General features: G+C 40.2%; 1 protein-coding gene across 13 annotated transcripts in view; it reads right to left on the bottom strand.

Annotated features, from left to right (window-relative positions):
- Positions 1 to 23,367, bottom strand: part of kmt2ca (lysine (K)-specific methyltransferase 2Ca) — a 455,613-nt gene that overhangs the window by 100,663 nt on the left and 331,583 nt on the right. For 9 of the 13 annotated variants that reach the window (XR_013575392.1, XR_013575394.1, XM_078537008.1 and 6 more), the window contains 9 exons: positions 18,205 to 18,324; positions 16,824 to 16,954; positions 12,717 to 12,900; positions 11,260 to 11,364; positions 10,828 to 10,875; positions 3,222 to 3,359; positions 3,090 to 3,122; positions 2,872 to 2,991; positions 1,239 to 1,386 (listed from right to left, as the gene is read on the bottom strand). Coding sequence is in view for 11 of the 13 variants with exons in the window: in XM_078537008.1 (XP_078393134.1) it covers positions 1,239 to 1,386; positions 2,872 to 2,991; positions 3,090 to 3,122; positions 3,222 to 3,359; positions 10,828 to 10,875; positions 11,260 to 11,364; positions 12,717 to 12,900; positions 16,824 to 16,954; positions 18,205 to 18,324 (1,027 nt within the window). In the remaining 2 variants the exon portion in view is untranslated. The remainder of the gene's footprint in view (positions 1 to 1,238; positions 1,387 to 2,871; positions 2,992 to 3,089; positions 3,123 to 3,221; positions 3,360 to 10,827; positions 10,876 to 11,259; positions 11,365 to 12,716; positions 12,901 to 16,823; positions 16,955 to 18,204; positions 18,325 to 23,367) is intronic. The other 4 variants (XM_078536999.1, XM_078537032.1, XM_078536980.1 and 1 more) reach the window with 3 other exon arrangements.

Raw genomic sequence — 23,367 nt, forward strand, 5'->3', positions numbered from 1 at the left:
AGAATACATCATGTGCATTATATTTGCTAGTTCAATGAAAATTAAATCTTTCATTAGAAAGTTCTCCATTTTCACCGCAAGTTTTATATAGGCACACCCCAAATGACACAGAAACAATTTAAAGCACAGAAGGGAGCCATGTGTCCGTGTCGACCAAAAAAGAGCTCTCCAGCCTAATCCCACTTCCCAGTTCTTGGTCCATAGCCCTTCAAGCGTATATTTACACTTTATTTTACACTTAATAACATTCTAGTCTACAATTGGTGTGCACCAGTGAAGTGGATCAATTCTCCAGTTTATTCCTCTCCCCTGCACTGAAAATAAATTGCCTTCAGCATCGTGAGATTGGGAACTCTCAAAGTGCAGATCGTTCATGTACAAACCAGAGCCAACCAATCCAGGTTACAGTGTGTTTCGCACTGGATAGCTGAAATTTTAGAGGGAACTTTAATCTTATTTAAATTGGAATGTTTGCAAATGACCACAATTCTCAAGTTGTGAAACAGCTGTTATAAGATAGCAATCCTATGATTTTTGTTAGGTGGTACAGCTTCCTTTATTTTTATTCTTTCATGGGATGCGGGTGTTGCTTACAAGACCAGCATATGTTACCTATCCCCAACTGCCCTCGAGAAGGTGGTGGTAAGCCACTTTCTTGAAGTCCATCTGGTATAGGTACACCCAAAGTGTTGCTGAGAAGGGAGTTCCAGAATTTTGATCCCCGACAGTGAAGTAACAGCAATATGGTTCCAAATCAGATTGGTGTGCAGGTGGACTTGCAGGTGGTCTGCTGCTCTTGCCCTTCTAGGTGATACAGGTTGCGGGTTTGGAAGGTGCTGTTGAAGGAGGGTGGGTGAGTTGTTGTAGGGCATCTAGTATATAGCACACACTGCTGCCGCTGCGCGTTAGTAGCGATGGAGTGAATGTTTAAGTTGGTGGCTGGGGTGCCACTCAACATACTGTCATTTGTGTACTCTGACTAATATGCCCAACCTACTATCTTTTTGCAGTGGCAGTCATATCATTATGTGGAGCAGATATTTTACAAGCTAAATTTCCTCAAAACAAAAGGTTGCATTATCAAAATATCTATTTTTAAAAGGAATAGAGCAATTATTTCAATGAAATCCATTTCACACAATTTAAAAAGCCTGTAGGTTAAATTTGCTATTCTTTTTGCCATGTTTAAACACATTTGTAATAATGGCATCAAACAGGCAATAATACTGCATACTCACCTGCTGCTATCAGTGAATGGTGACTGAGGGATAGAAGAATAAGTGCTGGTGAGGCACCGTCCACCTCCAGGTGCTAAAGATGTTTGTTGCTGTAGATGTGGTCCAACTACTCCATTCATTGCTGGCATCCTGGTAAATGCACCATCTCCTTAATGACAGGGGTAGGGAAAGAAAAGTTATTAACCGTTAAACAATTATTAATGGATTTACACAGTGAAATGTCTTCAAATTCCCAAAATGCTTTACAATCATTTTCTTTTTGGCAACATAAAAACTGGGGAAAAATAGATTTACAATTATATAGCATCTGCACCTTTTAAGTTCTTTGAATATTCCAAAGTGCCTTATGGTCAATGAATCACCTATTGAGATGCACTTACTATTCTTTATGCATGGAAATTTGATAGCCAATTTGTGAAAAGCCAGGTCCAGTAAATATCAATGAGATATCAATGCATTTTCGTGGAGCAGCTGAGGCAGAAATGCGCAGAGAACTCTACTATGCTTAGAAAAGTGGCACAAAGATTGCAGCAGCTCAAGAAGATGGCTCACCATCATGTACTCAAGGGCAATAAAGGATGGGCAATAAGCACTGGCTTTGCCAGCGACACCCACATCTCATGAATAAGTAAACAAAAGTAAATACAAGGTACTAAGTTATTTGTGAATGCATAAATATATAAAATCATGAATATATTAGGCTAATTGAACAATGCTGACTCTAATCAGGGGTAATGGTATTGAAGTTTTCTCAAACTCCCAGTATCTCCAAACATGTTTAGTTATGTCTTGCTTAAGGACCTGCGCACATGCAGTGATACTTTCCATCTCCTCTCCTTGAACGAGATGAGATTTGCACTGATGGAGTTCCGTTTTTGTTCACATTTTGATATATGGTGTGTCTCCTAGACCACTATGGTAGCCTCCTGTTCCTATTAATGAGGCATTTTAGTACCAGAACATCTGGATAAGAGGATCTTACTGAAAAAAATAGGACTGTGCTAAATATGGATTTGTTTAGATTATGCTATGAATCAATCTCCAAATTTACACCAATGTTTAAATATTAGAAGAACAACAACACTGACATTTCATTGTAAGTATCTATTTACTTATTTTGGGCATGTAAAACTAATTTCAGCAGCAAAAGCATACTTTGGTCATTCTGATGGCTCACAAATCCCTCACTGAAACTCAAGTTTGAATTATTTAATCTAATTGCTCCTTTGAAATTACAGGTTGAAGAGAGAGTGTGAAGAGCCCAACTGTGATGCACTCTATGTGATCACTTGACAAATGCATTAGTAAGGGGTAAGGCAGCATGTAATTAAACATATGTCATGAGTATTTCAAATTTTATAATTTTTAAATACCAATTGCCATTACCAATATGCCATTGTTGGGAGCTGGTGGGGGAAGAAAAAAAAAGACGGCAGGCTCAAGTATAACTGCATCTGAATGAAGCAAATAATTAGTACAAATCTGTCAATATTCATAATCCTTTTTACTCAAACTAACAGCAGTAGATCAACATATGCAAAGTCATTTGGGACTGTTAATCATATGCATGGAGCTTTGGGACATTGAAAATTGGCAGCTTTAACAAAATTACTTTAATGAAGTTACACAATACCATGGTCAGGTGGAGGCGGTGGAGGCAAAGGAGGTAAAGGCCGTGGAGGCGGAGGTGCCTGGTTAGCTGAAGGACTTAATACGGCTGTGAATAGATCTTCCACTTCCTTTCCCTCCAGTTCTTTATTTGGAAAATAAAGGTGATAATGTTAGTAGGAATTAAACTCAGGTGATATATAGATTGTTTATTAAACTGCTTAAATACGTGAAAATAAATACCTGGAATTTTGTACAGCTTACTTAGAATTGTACCTGTACAACAAAATAAAATTTTCAAGTCATTTGTCAGAAAAGCTTCAGCAATGTGACACGAAACAAATGCATTGTGGGCGGGTGGGAAAAACATCTTACCATCGGAGACAATTTTCTCAAGATCAGGGCTAAGTATTCGGTCTAGTTGCTCCTCGGTCAAAGGTCGGGAACCTTGGCCTCCACTTGACTGGGAAACTGTAGATGGATCCTCTGAAATGGGCCCAATATCCAGTCCAGCTAAACAAAACATTAGTTGCATTATTGTGACAGAAATCAGTAAATGCATTGGAAACTTGCGTTTTGAGAAGCTGGCAGTACTCATTGTGTCTTCTAAAATCAGAATTTTTCTTTGATTTATTGCCAGTAATTCATTCTGAATAAGATATTCTAGTTTGCGAAAGTCCGGTGCAAATTGTTACTCAGGCAGAAGTAATCCAAATACTGCAAAGCCTAGAATCATAGAATGTAATAGAACACAGGAACATATAGTCAAGAAACAAATCTATGGTGTAACATTCTATGATTCAACGCATTACTGATTTTTTTTCTTCCCAAGCTATCCAGTCAAATCCCACTCTCATGCCTTTTAATAATACTCGTTTTCAACCAACTATTTATGGACTCTGCTTTAACAATGGTTGATGACAGAAAATTCCAAATTCTAAGCAGCATAAAGAAGTTGTTTGTCATCGCTCCATTAACTCTCTATCCTTTTGTTCCCATTTTAACGAAGTATCTAATACTATACACATTTAAGGTTATTGGCAAAAGAACCAGAGGAGACATGAGGAAAAGCCTTTTTAGACAACGACTATTTAGGATTTGCAATACACTGCCTGATAAAGCTGGAGGATACAGGTTCAAAATTAGCCTTCCAAAGGGAATTGGATAAATATCTAGAGAAAATAATTGCAAAAATATAGGAAAGAGTGGGGACAGTGGACAACTGGATTTGAAAGAGATGGCATGGACTTGATGGGCTGAATGGCTTCATCTGCTGTGCTATTTTATGGTTACAGCTCTTCAGGATTTTAAGACTTATGTCAGACTTAACTCCAAGTATTGCTTCATTACCGTAATGTCTCATCCTCGCTAACATCTGAAATAAATCAACACTACCTCCTCACTACTTTTATATTCTTCATACTGTTACACACAGGGTAAGTGAAAACTGCTGAAATCAGTGTTTCCTTCCCAACTGTCCGTAATCAGTAAGCTTGTGAGAGGATGATGTGCGTGTGCTTTTTAACTCGAGTGGGTGGACAATTTGAATAACCAGCAGCAAGCTTTTCATGGGTTTAAATAAAGAAAGAGGGCTGTTTATTTATGTGCTCACCCTGAAATCTAACGCTATGGCATGCACTCTCAGAATCTCACACAAAAACACATTCAAGGTTAGTACAGCTGAAGTGAATAGTACACTTTTACAGGTTATAAGCAAATAAGCTAGTTCATAATTCATGTAATTGTCTTGTTCTGGAAAACACGTGTTGCAGGTGTGATGAAGATGTCTTCACTACTGAAGGATAGTTTCGGTGAGTTCAATTGCTGAAGTCATTTACAGGATTTTCTCGAAGAGACGGACTTTCTGCAGGGCACCAAATTGGTTGTTTGTAGTCTTGTTACCAGAGGTCAGTTTACTGTATTGGTGGACCCTAAAAGGGACAGGCTCGGAAACCATACGATGTTACAAACTCTGGTCTTTTAATGCATAAGTATTACACCTTCTCTGCTGCTGCTGTCTCTTACTTTCTGCAGACCGCACTTGAATTACAAAGGCACAACCACGGCTGCCTTACTATGTGATTCCTCACAATTTCAGTTCCTTTTCCAAATATGTTGGTGGTCTTGGGCTGATTACCCACATCCTGGTTTATTGTTTTAAGACACTCATCCAGAGGAGAGTTAAGATGATACCCTCCTTTGCTTCAAAAAGACCCATTCAATTCAGGAATGTTCCTAATGGGCTCAGGATGGGTGTAGTTGACAACTCTTAGTTTGGAACATATCCTTTAGCCCTTACAACGCAGTGAGGCAGTTTTTGAATACACAAGCCAGGTCATCTCACCTTTGGAGGTCACCTTTGCAGCACGTTGTCCACTTTTTAAATGGAAAAGTTAATTTCAAAGAGCCCACTTTAACTAGTTTGTATCTTAGAAGTTATGAATATGCTATGTCTACCTGGCATAACAATTTGTGCCATTATTTTTGTCATGTTCCTCATTTGGTAACTGAGAATTGTTTTTATAACGCCATATAAAAATCAACATACTATATTCCAATTTCTTTAAAAAAAGTTGTTAAATTTGGTCAAGCATATCATCCCCTTCAGAAATCTTGCTGACTTTACCTTATAAAAGCTTAGTAATTGCATCCTATATTATAAACTCCAGACATTTATCAACAATACTAGCACTTATATACTGTCTTTAACCTAGAAAGCATCCAAAGGCCCTTCATAAAAGCATAATCAGACATTAGGAAGGACGGCTAAAAGGTCTGTGCATTATATACATACACTTAAGTTTGGATTGCCTTGATTTGGCAAAACTTCCTTTACTTTCCCCACTTAATATTTTTAAAATTATTTTCTCCAATTAACCCTCTTCGAACTCTTCTGTCTGCTTATCTATACAACTGGCTTTTTTTTCCTTTTGTTTCTCTCATTGCTTTTACTTTCAGACAGCAGTTATTCAGGATCCTGTCCTTCACACGTCCTCTAGATGCATCCTTTATTTCATTACCTGTCCCATCACCACTCCCTTTGACCTTGCACCGTGCTGCCAGGCCTGCAGAATATTTCCAGCATTTTCAATTTTTATTTCGGATTTCCAGCATTTGTAGTATTTTGCTTTTGTATTGGTGTTTAATTCACTGCCACTGCTGTTCCAGAAACTCCCACCTTGAAGAAGCTCTTCTTCTCTCCGATGGGGTTTCCTTTTGTCTCCTCTACCTCGTTAATTTGTACTGCTTTCCATTTCCCTTCTTGTGTTTGATCACATATCTGCCAACTTGCTTTCTTAGTCATATCTGCTTCCTTAGCAACCGTCTGTGGCTCCAATTTATGTCCACTTCAATTCCAACTGAAATTCCACACTTCATCTTTTGGACTATCATGAAACTAACATATTTTTTCATATTATAACGGTTGATTGTAAAGTAGATTCATGGGTGTGAGTGTAGATGGTTCTTGTCTGTGTGATTTAATTGAATTAAAGTCAGATAGACTGCAAGCTTAAAATTATCAAAAGTAGTTAGGGGTAAAAGGCATTTGAAATGCTAATAAGTAAACATGGATGAGGGCTTAGCATGTAGGGTGTGAAGGAAATTTGCATTTTTAGATAACTGAAGGGGTTGTTTGGGTTTCAAAGGGATGATAGGATGTTTCAATGAACAAGGTAAGCAAGGCCAAGCTGTATGTTTATTTTTCCCAAAGGTGCTGTCCATATTGGCAACATGAAAGATTTTTATATTTACGGGAAAAGTAAATTTCCAAAGACTTGTAGAACAATGGAATTTACAGATTAAAGAGAGAGAAAACATATATAAAAAGAGGGATGGAAGACTATGTAAGGGTGTGGCTGTGTAAAATCCTGAAAGGTACACCGTGTGACAGACTTGGAGGAAGCCTCTAGCCACTTTTGCAGAAGTCTGCTGTGTCCAGTAACTAAAGTTGTGTTAAAATGCCTTTGGAATTCCAATATCGAGTGGTTGCTGTGGTAAACTTGCTGGCTTGCGTATTTATATTTAAAATCTATTTTGGGACTGTTGCCTTAAAGTGGGGGGGGGAGTCAGAGGTTGATTAGCGATTTTGGGATTTGTTACAGTATTAAGTAACTATGATCTTATGTATGTGCTTGAAATCTTTTCTTTTGTTAATAAATATTTAATTTAGTTTTTAAAATCTCTAAAGGTGTTAGTGGACCCATTACTTCTGAATTCAGTGCACAAATCTTCTCACAATAAATACAAATTGCAAAACCATTGTGATAGCGTGACCAAGTTTCCCTTGTGGCTTTGAGGTGTGAATGGCACACATCACCTGCCAGGTCATAACAGGATCCATCACAATTACAGATATCTCCCAGACATTTAGCATTCCGCTGTTTTAACCACATCCTGAGATCAACACTAAATGCCATGCACCGCCACAGACACACTTGAGGCCTCTCTCTTCAGCAGCACCGACGCACCATCTCAAATCTGTCTTGGTCCACAGTTTCGTTTCATTTCATCCATCACCTCATCCAGCACTTCAAGAAAAAGGCTGCATCTTCCTTTCAGATGTGAAGGACAGCAAGATTCAACAACTCAAGGGTACCAAGACACCTCCGAATTCTTCCTCCCCTCCACTACCCTCTGACTCCACTCCTTCTTCCAATCTCGACACTTACCGTGTATTCACAATACGCTCTGACTTTCCTTCTCTGACCCTGAACGATCGCTCCTTAGCCGAGGCATCAGTTTCATTTCTTTACTCCCCCATCTCAATGAATTGAGCGTGTCACTGCAGTGAGCTCTACTTCTTGCCACCCACTCCTCCTCTAAGCACTTTTGTTTCTTTGTTTGTCCCATTACCACTTCGTTTTTCCATGTACCAAGAAACCTTTTGTCATTTAATCTCTCCTGCTCTCCACCCTATCATAGGCCTTTTTGTCATTTTTCCCACCCTCTTCTCTTTTACATGTTCAAAATGTATTACATTTCTAATTTTTCCCAGCTCCAGTAAAATGTCACAGACCTGAAATGTTAATTTTCTCTCCACATTTGCTGCTAAGGCCTACTGAGTATTTCCTGTTTTTATTTCAGATTTCCAGTATCCGCAGAATTTTGCTTTTGTTTAAAGCATTCCTCACAGCTCTAGTTATCCTCCCTTCACGAATATTTTGGCTCCCACAATGTTCAGGTCCTACATCATACCCATTGATATGAGTTGATAGTGTGAGGTTGTAGACAGCTAAAGGCACGGCCACCAATAAAGAGGCTGAGAAAATTGGGGTGCAAAAGAGGCCAGAATTGGAGGAACGCAGAGTTTATGGAGGGTTGGCAGAGGTGACAAGAGATAGGGAGGATATAGTGTTATATATCCAAGTTTGCAGGCAACACTGCTTTAGGAGGCACATTAAGTTGCATGATGGGAGTAGAAAGTTACTAAGGGGCATGGACAGACTAAGTGAGTGGGCGAAAGTATAGCAGGTAGAGTTAAATCTGAAGAAGTGTGAGGTGGTAATGAGTCTGTAGCTCAAGGGCAACTTGTCAGAGCTTCTAATGCACCATAATGAAGCCATTACTTTATTATTTACTTTTATCTCAGTCTATTTACACATTATTACTTAGTCCAATGGTTGGTGCACTACAGGCACTTAATTAGGTCATTAAAGCGAGATGATAACAAGAGTAAGAAATAAGACTAAGAAATAGAAGAAAATGATCCAACTAGGAAATTATAGTTCCTCTAAACATTGAGCCTCCTCCTGTCGTGACATTATTTCTCATATCTCCAATAGCAAAGCTGATAACATTAGAGAGTGTATGTTCCTAAGAACTCTTTGCTCCAAGAAAGTTGCAGTCTTGCCGATAATCAGGCGCAGTGATAAGAATTACACATGCATATATTTACATAATCTTATTCTTTCTCTCCCCACTCACCCCTATGTTTTTCAGTTTTTTTGGATGCCTTCTTTATAACCAACCATCTCTGTAGTGAGCCAAATCCTGTTTGAGCGGGGCATCTCATGGTGTATGCCTTTAAATAGACATTTTCCTGTATCCTTCAACTCAAAAATATTTTGTGCCTAATTTGCTAGAAGTTGATAGCAGCATGAAAGGGCCAAGGGGAGCTGAGTAAATGGCGGGACCAACAGTGTAACCCCTCAACAAGATTTAAGGACTAAGAAAGCTGCAGCACAGAGGGATTTGGGGGTCCTTGTGTGTGAATCTCAAAAAGCTAGCATGCAAGTTCAGCAGGTAATAGGAGGGCAAATGGAATTTTGGACTTAATTTCAAAGGGAATGGAGTATAAAAATAGGGAAGTCTTGCTAAAACTATACAAGGCACTAGTTAGACCACACCTAGAATACTGTGAACAGTTTTGGTCCCCTTATCTAAGGAAAGATGTACTGGCATTGGAGGTAGTCCAGAGAAGGTTCACTGGGTTGATCCTGGGTATGGAGGGATTTTCTTATGAGGGGAGATTGAGTAGGTTGGGCCTGTACTCATTGGAGTTTAGAAGAATGAGAGGTGACCTTATTGAGACATTTAAGGTTCTTAAGGGGCTTAACAGGGTAGATGCTGAGAGGTTGTTTCCCCTTGTGGGAAAGTTTAGGACCAGAGGGCATAATCTCAGAGTAAGGGGTCACCCATTTAAGACAGAGATGAGGAGGAATTTCTTCTCTCAGAGGGTTGTTAATCTGTGGAATTCTTTACCGCAGAGGGCGGTAGAGGCTTGGTCGTTAAGTTTATTTGAGGCTGAGATAGACAGATTTTTAAATAGTAAGGGAATCAAGGGTTATGGGGAAAAGGCAGGAAAGTGGAGTTGAGGATTATCAGATCAGCCATGATCTCATTGAATGGCAGAGCAGACTCAATGGGCTGAATGGCCTACTTCTGTTCCTATGTCTTATGGTTTTATGGTGGTGAAAGAGGGTGAATTACAGTCAAATCAGGTATAGAAAGAAAAAAGAGTGGGAAAAAAAGAATGGACAAAAAGGGGGAAAAGACAGAAAGGAAAAGAATGAAAACTTATTCAATTTAAAGTTTACAAAACCTCAAAACAATTTGCTGCTTGTTGGAATGAGGTTGAACAGTTTAAACTGTTCCCTTGCTTGGTCAGACAAGTTGTTTGGCATTGCATTTTCAATTTTCATATGGTTAAAAGGTTAGTTACGCACTTAATCACCAGCCCTAACTTTCTTTGGCAAGTTTAACGGGCATTTAATGCGCTAATCAGCAAGTTCTTAAAAATAACAGGAAGACTAAGGACAAGATTCTGTTTGTGAAAAGCAAACAGCGTAAATTGACCAGCAAGTTCTGGAGATTCAAAACTCATGGGTGCATCTCTTAATCCCCTGAACCTGTTGGCCAATTTACGCATTAATGACATGTCATTAACCAGCTGCCATTTTTTTTCAGCAACATTTAACTGGTTATCCTAGAGCCAGTTTGAAACATGTTATCTTTAATCTTTCAAGTATCCTTAATACACCCCCCCCCCCCCCCCATCTTATGCATCTTTAGAGGCCTCAACACTGTTTGCCACAGTTATAGTTAGGATTATAGAATATCTCCTCACATTCGACTCATATGACTGCTCTTTTCCTGTACATGTCACTATCTGCTTTAATTTCTAAGAACAGACCATGGAAAGTAGATACAAATTCAGTAGAATAGTTACCATCCATCTAGGCTATATTTTCTAATGAGCTTTAGGATCGAGGTTCAAGGTCAACATATCAACAAAACGGTTTGAATTCCTAGTTATTCTACTTTCTAAAACTGATTTTAAAAGTTGTAGTTTAGTCAATTGCGTGCTAATATTTGAAGCAAATGAGTTAGCCACAGTAAAGTTTGTTAGTGCCATAGAACAAACAGATGGAGCTTTGGAAAGGAGGTTCTCAAAAACACACACAGGCATGCACATTTGCTTTTGATAAAGACAAAAAGCACCAGACATGGGACTACTGCTATCCACCATTTAGTCTCTTACCAAATGGAGAAGGTGAATTCTCGACCTGGAAAGTGCATAAATCAAGACCTACAGGACCCAAACCAGATAAAATGGATGAATAACTGGGAAATAAAGACCAAAAAAAAACGAAAGCAGCACACACACAAGTATACCCAATTCAACAGCATGCGACAGTCATTGGGCAGTACAGCATAAAGTAGCATAATCATTCATTGTTAATGTTTTCAGCTAATTGCATCAAGCAGCAAAGCAATTTATAGCAAAAGAAATCTTGGGAAAAAAAATTCAAACAGCTGCTGTTCAGGCACAAAAGTGTCTTGCTACAAATAAGAACTAGATAAAAAGCAAGAGAAACTGAGGCAAAGTGACATGTTCAAACTTCACAGGAAGCCACATTCTTTTCCACTACGAGATGCTGTTCATGAGCTCCACAGCATTGCACAAACATACCTGACTCATCTCCTGTTTTTCCCAGTTCATCAGAAAGTATTCCAAGGATATCGTCTTCTGTGGTAAGGACTTCTGAGAGATCAGCTAGTGGGTCATCTCCGTTACCTGCAGAACGATCAAATCATAAACTTTTCAGGAAAAGGCAGTTTAGCACAGCAACCACTTGCACTTACATAGCACCTTCTCTGTGGATGTCAAAGGTCATATGATGTTATTCAAAAAAAAGCTTGGTTTCCTGACCAACATTACTCCCTCTGCCATTCAGTACCAAAGAAAAGTTCAGTCATTCAGCTAATCAATGTTTGTGAATCTTGCTACCTATGTAACAGTTACCACATTACAAAAGTCGTTAAGTTCAATATTTTGAGATGTTTCAATGATGTGATTTGCTATAGACTGCTGGGTCAAAAATAATCATGAGGACAGGATGTGCTACGAACAGGCAAGAAAGATAGGTGCAAACAGAAAGGTTACACTAAAGGAGAATTTTGACCAGCCCAAATTAAACTGGGAATTCCCTTACATTTATGAATACTACTTCAGGTAAAACAACTATCACACAACGAGGGAACCTAGGCATAAACTAGTGAAAGACAAGTTTAAGAGTGATATAAGGAAGCACAAATACTGCATACAGTATAACTGATACCTGAAATGGTCTTCTAAGTGGGGCAGTGAGGCAAAAACTCGGTGGAGTCTTTTAAGACGCAATTTAATGCTGTGCTGTAGAGACCATTGGTTGGGACAGAAGAATAAGTCAAATGGGGCAAATGGCTTACCTTATCTTCACCTAACTTTGCAGTAAGGTCCTATGCAAGTGTACAAAACTCAGCAATTGTGACCTATATCAGATCTTTGAAACAAGTAATGGCCGTCAAAATAAAGTCATAGAGGTCTACAGCACAGAAAAAGGCCCTCCCATTGAGTCTGTGCCAGTCAAACAAGTATCTAACTATTCTAATCCCATTTTCCAGCACTAGGCCTATAGCCTTGTATGCCATGGCATCACAAGTGCACATCCAAATACTCCTTAAAAGTTAGGAGGGTTTTTGCCTCTTCCACCCTTTCAGGCAGTGAGTTCCAGATTCCCACCACCATCTGGGTGAAAAAATTCTTCCTCACGCCTCTTGATTTAAATCTATGCCCCCTGGTTATTGATCCCTCCACCAAGGGGAAAAGTTCCTTCTTGTCTACCCTATCTATGCCCCTCATAATTTTATACACCTTAATCATGTCCTCCTCCCTCAATCTCCTCTGCTCCAGGGAAAATAACCCCAGTCTATCCAATCTCTCCTCATAACTAAAACTCTCCAGCCCAGGCAACATCCTGGTAAGTCTCCTCTGCACTCTCTCTAGTGCAATATATATAATAGCAATATATAAAAAGCACATGATGGAGGTGTTTTTCTTCCTTAATGGCAAACGTTAGTACTGAGTGTTGTATGTCCCATACATACCTTGCCCTCCCTGTTGTTTTGTAGCCACCTGAGTTGTAGCTGAACTCAGGAGTGGATCAGAGGAAGGATCCAGGAAATTTACATTTGCATTTGGTAGCTGAGATGATTCTTCATCAGACAGAGCATCCAGACTAAGCTTGCTCTGTTGACTTGCAAGCAGCAGGTGTTTTCCAAAGAAAGCTTCCTGTAAAAGGAATGAATGGAGGAAATAACTAATCTCATTACCTCTTCTGCACTTCAAAATAAACAGAGGCTATGGTTAATTTTTTGGTAAGTGATTGATCAGTAGCTTGGCTTTGGTTGGGTGGAACCAATTCTTTTTTCAAAAATCATCCTCTGCCTTCAAAATGCCAAATCAAACAAGGAAGTGTGGTTTGGCTATTCATTATTTCACTGGTGGTATATTCTAAAGGTGAACCAAAAGCAGAATTGTGAATATTTCATTCCATGATCTATATTGAGTGCTTTAAATATTTTGGTTCGAGTTGGGAAGGAAGCAGCAAAGACCACCTCCAGAAATTCAGGGTGCTCATGGCCTTCTTTCTACTATGTGCATTTGTGCAAGGATCATTTAGAGGAACACTACTGCTGCACGAATGATCCTTGGGTAGCTGTTTATTCATAGATAATAAATCCTCCCTCCTTTCGTGCTCATTATAGTTTTGGAAGTCAGTACACCAAAGGATTGCGTTTTTTCCCTACTTTGGGAGCCTATGGCCTGATTTCCAAACTTCAGCAAAATCTGAGCCAGGATATGTCTAACTGCCAGCACAAAGCTAGCCAAAAGTTCACTGAGGTGACTGAGCACAATTCTGCAGTGCCAGCTTGTTTGATTTATTAGCTAGAACTTGCAGCACAGCTTTGGCTCTATGCCAGAAACTAGCCTAATGGGAGCAGCAGAAAATCTACCCTGTAGCTCAAATTTCAAGGGATATGCCACTTAAAAATTAAGGGGCTACATATAGGGACAAATATTGTTTTACCCTTCATTAAGAGTTCGATATATACTTGAAGATGAAAAATTTACAGGGCCATGGGGAAAACAGTGACACTAATTGGTTAGTTCTTCCTGTGAATTGGCACAGGCACAATGGGCCAAATGGTTTACTACTATGTTGTAAGATCCAATGAGACAGATTTTAACTTGTTAGTGTTACAGCTGTGGGTGGAGGCGAGGGGGTGGAAAAAAAAGTACCAAGCAAAAATTAAGGAAAACCAAACCCAATGTGGAGATATGAAATAGCAAGCGGTGGAACAGTAGAACACCCAGCTCCATGGCCGGGAAAATAGATGCAATGCATCAAAGTTGGGTTGGAACGATGTTGCCCTGTTTGGCACTCCAGATCATTTTTCCAATAGCTCAGCAGTACACAATATCTGTCAGAAGGTGGCAGTCTGCATAGCACAAGGGTGCCATTTGCAGTGCTCTGTACTCTTGGGATCTTAGCTACCATAAAAAGTTCTATACCTGTCTATCTGTTGCTCCCTTTCCACAGGAAAATAATTTACATAGGGCACTTTACAAACAAAGCCTCTGCGATATGTTTGATATGTTTATAAACAGACTGTCTGATCCATTTTGTGACCAGCTGTGGCTTGATCTGATGACATGAACATTTAGTGCAGGTTAAATCCCACTCAGATTGCTTAATACTTTAAATACAGCTGAAGAAAAACCTGGAAATAAAAATCTAGTATTCATAAAAGAGACCATGAAACTGTCAGATTGTCATTAAAAACTTACCTTATTCACCAATGCCCTTTAGAGAAGGAAATCTGCCATTCTGAACCGGTCTGGTCTATGACTGGAGGCAGTCCTATGGTAATGGCGCTCATTCTTAAGTGCCCTCTGAAGTGGCCTAGCAAGCCACTCAGTTGGCCCACCATTACTTTCTAAAGGCAGCTAAGAATGGGAAATAATGGCCTTTTATTAGTGATGGCCACATTCTGAGAACTGCTGTTTTTAAAAGAAATAATGATCTTAAGACCCATGATAATAGTGGAACAAGCTGCCTGCAGGTCCAGAGCTAAACGTAGCTGTGTAACAGCCTTCTTTGTGCAATGGGCAAGTTTCTCCGACATGTCCAGGAAACGACTGCCTGAGGAACCAAAAGTGGGGAGTGGCGTATGGATGAATATATTAGGAACACAAGATATATTCATACCTACCTTCCCTGTCCTCTCAATAATCCAAATCCTCACAATACCTAATTTAACTGCTACATCAAAAGCTGGAAGCAAAACTGCTAAGAACTTGTGTTGTTAAATACAAGTCTTGCAAGGCAAAGCCAAACCAGAAACAAAAATGAATGCATCAATAAAAATAGAGGGAACATTTATAACTTTCCAAACAAAAATTAAAAAGCAATATTAACATTTACAGAGTTTAAACCCATAGGTTGGGCCATCTAAACACTCAATACCTGCATTATATTAATGAATAGCTTTCCAGGCAGCAAGGGTGCTGCTGAATCTGGTATGCATTTGTAGGTAGAGTGAGGCTTGCTTTGCTCAACAGTGCAACCTCGACAGAGCCAACATTTATCTTTCTTTGCAAAATGCAGTATGCTGCGCTGGTGTGGCTGACTCTTCAACTCACATTCCACCCAGTAAAGTTCCTTACTACCAGGGAACCTCATTGCAACAGAGCAGCAGCATCAGCATCGAGATCTAACCTTCAGGCCTGATCAAAAAAAAACAGCACCATGCAACATTGTACAACTCCAAAGGGTCCATCTTAGTCAGTGCACCAATACGTGTCTTCCCTCCCTTTACACCAGGCACTCTTATAGCTTTTCTGATCAAGAATATCAATTTAGTGCCCACATGTTTAGTATCAAGCACTTATAGCACTATACCTACCAGAAAAGCGAGTTGTAACTAACTAAGCTTATTTTTTGCAGGAACCTTGTGTAAAAAATTAGGGCTTTATTCCATCAGTCTGAAGTGACTTCAAACCCAGATCTCAGAGGAAACAAAGTCTCTTATTATTCCATTCTACTTACTCCCCTCAGTCCAACATTTTACAAATCCAACTTTCTGCTCGAACCAGAAACTATGTTCTCCCCTGCGAAAAGGTTGCAGACAACACACTTGCAGTTCATTTGAAGTCATAAGCTGCATCATCTGACTTCTAGTCTAATTCATTATTGAGCTTCTTTATCTCTTAGCAACAATTATTAAAAATAATGACAAAATTTCTCTCACATTTTATTAACAATTTTACTGTCTTTCTGCCTGCCTATTCATTTTTTTTTCTCCTGACCTCATTAGTTCATAGCAGTTGCGAAACTTTCAAATCTGGAAATATGTTTTTAGGGTATAGGATAATATGTAAAAAGAAATGCATTTATCAATACAGGCAGAGTAATGGTACAAGCAGTAAAATTCTTGTGTCCCAACTAGAACCTGTCACAATTATTACCGTTGATATCATTCAGGAGAATTTACTGTACGAAGCCACTTTGTTAAGGGGGAGGCTGTGGCATAATGGTATTGTCACTGGGCTAGCGTTCCAGATACCCAGGGTAATGCTCTGGGACCCCGAGAGCAGGATAGACGGCAGATAGTGCAATTTGAATTAAATAAAAATGACTGTGAAACCATTGCCAATTGCCACAAAAACCAATTAATTAATTAAATCAGGAATTGAAAGCTAGTCTCAGTAATGGTGACCATGAAACTATCATCAATTGTCGCAAAAAACCCATCTGGTCCACTAATGTCCTTTAGGGAAGCAAATCTGCCACCCTTACCTGGTCTGGCCTACACGTGACTCCGGACCCACAGTAATGTGGTTGACTCTTAAATGCCCTCTGAATAAGGGAAATTAGGGATGGACAATAAATGCTGGCCTAGGTAGCGACGCCCACATCCCATGAACGAATAAAAAAAAATGCTCCCACCTCAGAAGCAGCAAAATGCACTTGCCTTCACTGAAACCCTGTCCCTTTGCAGTTGATCAGCTAAATGAAACAATGACATGTATGTAGTGATGTCTACTTTCGAAATGGTAATGTTCTCAAGAGCAAATTAAAATTTTGTTTTGAAAATATGGTCTACAGAGAGGGAAGATGAAGTGAGGCACCATTTGTCCAGTAACTATACCTGTAGATATGCTGGAAAAATCTCTTCCAATTTGTTCTTTTTCTTCCTGTATCGTTTTTTCATTTTCTCCACAATCTCGGGGGCAGCAGCTACCTCATCGCCAGGTACCTCTGGTAGTTGGTCCACCCAACCTATTACAAGCAAAAAAGGAACATGTTAAATGCTTTCATTTTAGTTTAATTTTGGGAGATTCAATGTCTATCTGTAAGGCAAGATAAAATCTCAACTTGAGCACAGCTGCAATTATGAACACAGAATGTACTCATTATATGTGACTCAGCAGTCCTGTGGCTTTTAAGCTAAGATCAGAGGTTTAACACTGAACTGGTTGTTGATGATACCATATCATGCGACCTATTTGGAATGCTTTCCTCTGCTAAACTTATTCGAGTTAAGAATATTAACTGTGACCTTCCATATAAACTTCAGTATGCAGGATTTGAGTTATCCATTCAGATGAATGTTAATAATATACAAGGTTTAGGAGAGCACCAAGGTTCACAACTTCTAATTACAGCGGTTTGTGCATTAAATGATGCAGGCTTCCCAATGCATTACTGATGTCTTTGGGTTATCCATTTGCCTTGTTGGTAGCAGCCATGAAATATGCTGGCTGCCAATGTTGTTTATTGCTCGTGAGCAGGAATGTAACTCGAGTCAAAACAATTAAACTAAATTAACAAATCAGGGACAAAGTAAAAGCAGCCTCTTAAAGGCAAACTGCAAAAACAAAAGACAAAATGCAAAGTGAAACTCACCAACATCAAGTCAAAATGTGATTAAAGGGATTTACAAAGCACCCCAGTCACTGCGGTGTCCACCGATCATGGAAGGCCTCAACGGTGCCGGCGGACACTGCGTGCTCCCTCTCCAGAGTCACCCGCCCACAGACATAGCCATGGAAGAGGGGCAGACACTCAGGTCAGATGACCCCCTTGATGACCAACTTGGCCAGGCCAAGGAGCAAATTAGTGACATGGAGATGCCGGGGATTGAACCCAGGGCCTCGTACATGCGAAGCATGCGCTCTATCACTGAGCTATATCACCACATGCCATTACTCATTATAAACTTAACATTACAAAAGCAAAATACTGTGGATGCTAGAAATCTGAAGTGAAAACAGAAAATGTCAGAAATGCTCTGGTCAGGAAGCAACTGTGGACACAAAAAAAAATTAACAATTCAGTTTAATGACCTTTGATAAAAAGCCATTGGCCTGAAATGTTAACTCTGTTTCTCCCACCACAGGTGCTGCCTGACTTACAAGATAGGCTTCTCCAAAACATTATTCCAAGTATTTGTTTCTTCTCTTTTTTGAGTGCGCTAAGATAGGATACTTGCTTAATACAACTTCCTGCATATTTGATAGATCACTTACCGTCTTCCTTCCCAGCCATCATTTCAGAGACTGAGCCAGTAGAGTTCTTTCTGGACAGCGAACGTTTTGTCTTATTCTGTCCTGTCCGACTCCTCTGGCGCACCATAAACCCTCCAATTCCTATCAGAGCGAGGCAAGAAGTGAATATAGCTAACATGGCTCTGAACTAAAAATAATCAAGGTTGTATCAGTTAGGGTTCTTGAACCTATTACCTGCAAAATGCAGTTGTTTAGTGATGGATTAGATTTTTATGTTGCAAAAGAGATCACATTGCCATCCATTCCCCAAGGCTGACTTTCAACAACTTATTCCGATTCAGTGCAACATCCCAAGATACTTCACAGGAGGGTGAGGGGTGAAGAGAGAAAAATTGCAACACTGTCTGAGCAGGAATGGGGAGGAGAGTAGGAGGGAAGACTAAAGGTGAGGTTGAAGACATAGCTTTCAGGAAGTTTTGGAAAATGACAGAGGAATTTAAAAGTATTGCAAAGAACATGGCCTATTGACTGAAGGGGCCATCACTGATCATAAAATTGAGGATGCAGGTAAAATATAGAGATTGTAGTATGCCGCATGGACTCAATGGGCCAAATGGCCTCCTTCCATGCCATAATGACTATGACTCTTCGTGGAGGTAGAGTGGAAAAGAAAACAGAGGAATTTGAGAGTGAGGGCATTTTGTAATCAATGGAATCAGAAGTCAGTGACTGGGATGATGGATAAATGGAAATTGATACAGTCAAAATGCAGCTGGCAAAATTAATTTTAAAAGTTGAGAAATTCTAAATCTTGGGTTTACACAAGCAAAGCAAGACCATCTCCTGGAGGTGGTCTTAAATTTTTTGGCATTGGTGTGTTCAGCAGTCAGATCATCTCTTAAAACCAAAGTTATTAACTTAGCTATTGCAGTTTAAACAGGATATCTCAATTTATTCCTTCCTTCTGGGAGTAGTTTCTTTCCAACAATTTTCCCAAATCCACTCCTGAAGGAGGGAATTTTTACCCAGGCATGGCAGCAGAGAGAGAGATCACTCTCTGGTTATCTCACTCAAGTGCCCATTCTTAACAGAGGATGTTGTAATGAAACATGACAGGTTCTTTTCCTGGAAAAAATATCACTATTGAGCTGATTAATCATGCTCATACCAATTCATTTCCAACATGGTCAGTACATTGTGATGTCATCATTGTTGTGACTCAGATCAGCTAACAATGGGCAGAATGCGGACTACAAACTGGTCTTTATGACTGAGCTACTCAACAGATAAGCCTCTTGAATAACCAGGGTTCCTCAATTTTAAAAATCAACTAAGGTCCTCCAAGTTGTTTAGTGTTGACACCGTAAATCTCTTCTTATAGTTATCGTTTGGCAATAAAGGAAATTGGAAAATGTCTTTGTTTACCAACTTCACAATCAAAGTGATTAATATTTTATTGTATTTTCACTGTACATATCTTAAACGGTGCACCAAAATATAACGTGTTCATCTACTTGACTGAGAAGTCAATTCCAAAAAAAAAATCAAGCATATGCAAAGAAAAGCACCCTTAATATCTTGATATACTATCAAAATACAATTAGGTCAGAAATGGGGACATTCACTGATGGTTGCATAATGTTCAGATTGAGAACTGTGGGGCAAAGGACAAGCATTCTGACATAAGCATCCTTACTTTAACTCAAAAGGCTTCTGGACTTTTCAATCTCTGAATCATAAATTTGAGCTGAATTCCTTGAAGTTTCAACTGATCCTTACAAATTAGTCTTTTTCAGTAATTGTGGAAACTAGCATTTAATCATCTACATTTATATTGCTGTCATGTAAAAGGACACAGCAGCACTTAGAACAATGAAGTGGACTACCAAGTAGAAGGAAACTGGTTTAGTGGGGTTCATGGGGACATGAGTGGGGGGGTGGGTGTGAAGGCCCAAGACTTGGGTTTTAGAAGGCTTTTGAAGGCAAGCAAAAAAAGTTTAGGGGCAGAATTCCAGAGGGCACAAATGCAGCTTCTGCAGGTCCAGCTTCTGACAGTAGAATAGAGCACAGACAACATTCTGGAGTAAGAGGTGTTGACAGGGACATGTGGCTGGAGAAGGTTGCTCAGACAGGGAGGAAGAAATTGAAAACAAGGATCTTGAAGTTGATTTACTGGAACACAGGGGACCATTAGATCTTCACAAAATTGTGGTTCAGAGTTGTGTGGTTGGAGGGGATTTGGATAAAATGAAGATTGTGAATGATGATGGCACAACCCCCATAACCTCCCTGTCAAAGGAGAGCACAGGGGGCGGGTGAATGAATGTTTAAAAAATTGTATCATTTCATTACGCAAGGCACTTAACAGAACAAATAAAAATGCCTTGGTTTTGGATATATGCCCAATTCGAGGTTAGAAAGCATGAATTATACGTCAATCCCCAATGACAAAATGAACAAAAAAAAATAATGACACAACAGAGGTAACTTTTGTTGCAACATTACCCTTTTTTCCCCACTCACCCTAGACCCTACACTAACCATAGTCAATCGGGAGCCTGAACTCCCAGGCCTCTACCAATGATGCGCTAGCTGAGCTGCTGAGATGCACTCAATGTCACCCAGTATTTGCACATCTAATTGTCAATGCTCAGTGGAAATGTTAATTGTCTTTGATTAGCATGGCAGCATAATGAGATTGCAATACACACCTCAATATTTTGTGGTCTAGTGTGTCGATGTTCCAGTACACTAAGCCACTCCAGGAGTAGCTCTCAAGAGAAAGTAGTTAATTGAGGATCAGTATTACATTAACAAGAATGTACTTGTTTGTGTGGGTTAGTAATTAAAACGTCACTGCAAAGTCTATAATTTAAGGTTGGTGAGATAAAAGTAACTTGAAAATAATCAACGATTGGGATAGTTGGGATAGTTCCTGTGCTCAAGAAAAAAGTTGTGGGAAAGGAATAGGAGAATTTGGTTGAGAGTAGTTGGAATGTTGCAAAGGGGTCAGCAAATGACACCATGAAAAAAGAACAGAACAAAGACTTGCATTTATATACAGCCTCGGTTCGAACATGGACAAAAGAGCTGAACTCCCGAGGTGAGGTGAGGAGTGACATCAATGCCACATTTGACCGAGTGTGGCATCAAGGAGCCCCAGCAAAACTAGAGTCAATGGGAATCAGGGGGAAAACTCTCTGCTGGTTGGAGTCCAAAGGAAGATGGCTGTGGTTGTTGGAGGTCAGCCATTTCAGCTCCAGGACATCACTGCAGAGTAGTGTCCTAGGCCCAACCATCTTCAGCTGCTTCATCAATGACCTTCCTTCCATCATAAGGTCAGAAGTGGGGATGTTCTCTGATGATTGCACAATGTTCAGCACTATTCACGACTCCTCAGATACTGAAGCAGTCCATACCCAAATGCAGCAAGACCTGCACAACATCCAGGCTTGGGCTGACAAGTGGCAAGTAACATTTGCGCCACACAAGTGTCAGGCAATGACCGTCTCCAACAAGAAAGAATCTAACCATCGCCCCTTGATATTCAATGGCATTACCATCACTGAATCCCCCACTATCAACATCCTGGGGGCTACCAATGACCAGAAACTGAACTGGACTAGCCATATAAATACTGTGGCTACAAGGGCAGGTCAGAGGCTAGGAATCGAGAGACGAGTAACTCATCTCCTGACTCCCCAAAGCCTGTCCACCATCTACAAGGCACAAGTCAGGAATGAGATGTAATACTCCCTACTCGCCTGGATGAGTGCAGCTCCTGAAGAAGCTGGACACCGTCCAGGACAAAGCAGTCCGCTTGATTGGCACCACATCCACAAACATTCACTCCCTCCACCACTGACGCACAATAGCAGCAGTGTGTACCATCTACAAGATGCACTGCAGGAATTCACCAAGACTCCTTAGATAGCACCTTCCAAACCCACGACCATTACCACATGGAAGGACAAGGGCAGCAGATAGATGGGAACACCACCACCTGGAAGATCCCCTCCAAGTCACTCACCATCCTGACTTGGAAATATATTGCCGTTCCTTCATTGTCGCTGGGTCAAAATCCTGGAACTCCCTTCCTAACAGCACTGTGGGTGTATCTACACCACATGGATTGCAGCGGTTCAAGAAGGCAGTTCACCAGCAACTTCTCAAGGGCAATTAGGGATGGGCAATAAATGCTGGCCCTGCCAGCGAAGCCCACATCCCATGAATGAATAAATAAAATATAGCATCTCTCATGACCTCAGGATGTCCCAAAGCAGTTTACAGCCAAATAAGACATCTTGAAGTGTAACGTAACGTAGGAAAAGTGGCAGTCAATTTGTGCACATCAAATGCAAATTTTCCTTTTGTTCTTTTAAGATATAATTTGCTGACTCCTCTGTAACATCCTGACTTTGTAACATCGATGCCAGCCTTCAGCCAATTTGATTCACTCCATGTGATATCAAAAAATGGTTGAAGGTACTGGACAGCACTCAGGCTTGGGCTGATAAGTGGCAAGCAACGTCCACACCACACGTGCCAGGCAATGACCATCTCTAACAAGAATCCAACTAGCTCCCCATGACATTCAATGTCATTACCAGTGCTGAATCCCCACCAACATCATCCTGGGGGCTTATCATTGACCAGAAACTTAGCTGGACAAACCACATAAACACTGTGTCTACAATGGCAGGTCAAAGGCTGGGAATTCTGTGGCAAGTAACTCACTTCCTGATTTCCCAAAATCTATTCATCACCAACAAAGGTCATGTCTGAGTGTGATGGAATACATTTCGCCTGCCCGGATGAGTGCACCTCCAACAACATTCAAGAAGCTCAACACCAACCAAGATAAAGCAGCCTGCACCCCTAGCCAAGCTGTTCCAGTGCAGCTACAATACAGGCATCTGCCCAGCAAAGTGGAAAATTGCTCAGGTACGTCCTGTACACAAAAAGCAGGACAAATCCAACATGGCCAATTACTGCCCGACCAGTCTACTCTCTTGCATCAGTAAAGTGATGGAAGCGGTCATCGACAGTGCTATCAGTGGCACTTGCTTTGCAAAAACCTGCTCACTGATGCCCAGCTTGGGTTCTGCCAGGGCCACTCATTATGATCTCATTATAGCCTTGGTTCAAACATGGGACAAAAAAAGTTGAACTTCAGAGGTGAGT

The sequence above is a fragment of the Cetorhinus maximus genome, chromosome 3 (genome assembly GCF_964194155.1).
Source record: "Cetorhinus maximus chromosome 3, sCetMax3.hap1.1, whole genome shotgun sequence".
In the NCBI taxonomy this organism is placed as follows: domain Eukaryota; kingdom Metazoa; phylum Chordata; class Chondrichthyes; order Lamniformes; family Cetorhinidae; genus Cetorhinus; species Cetorhinus maximus.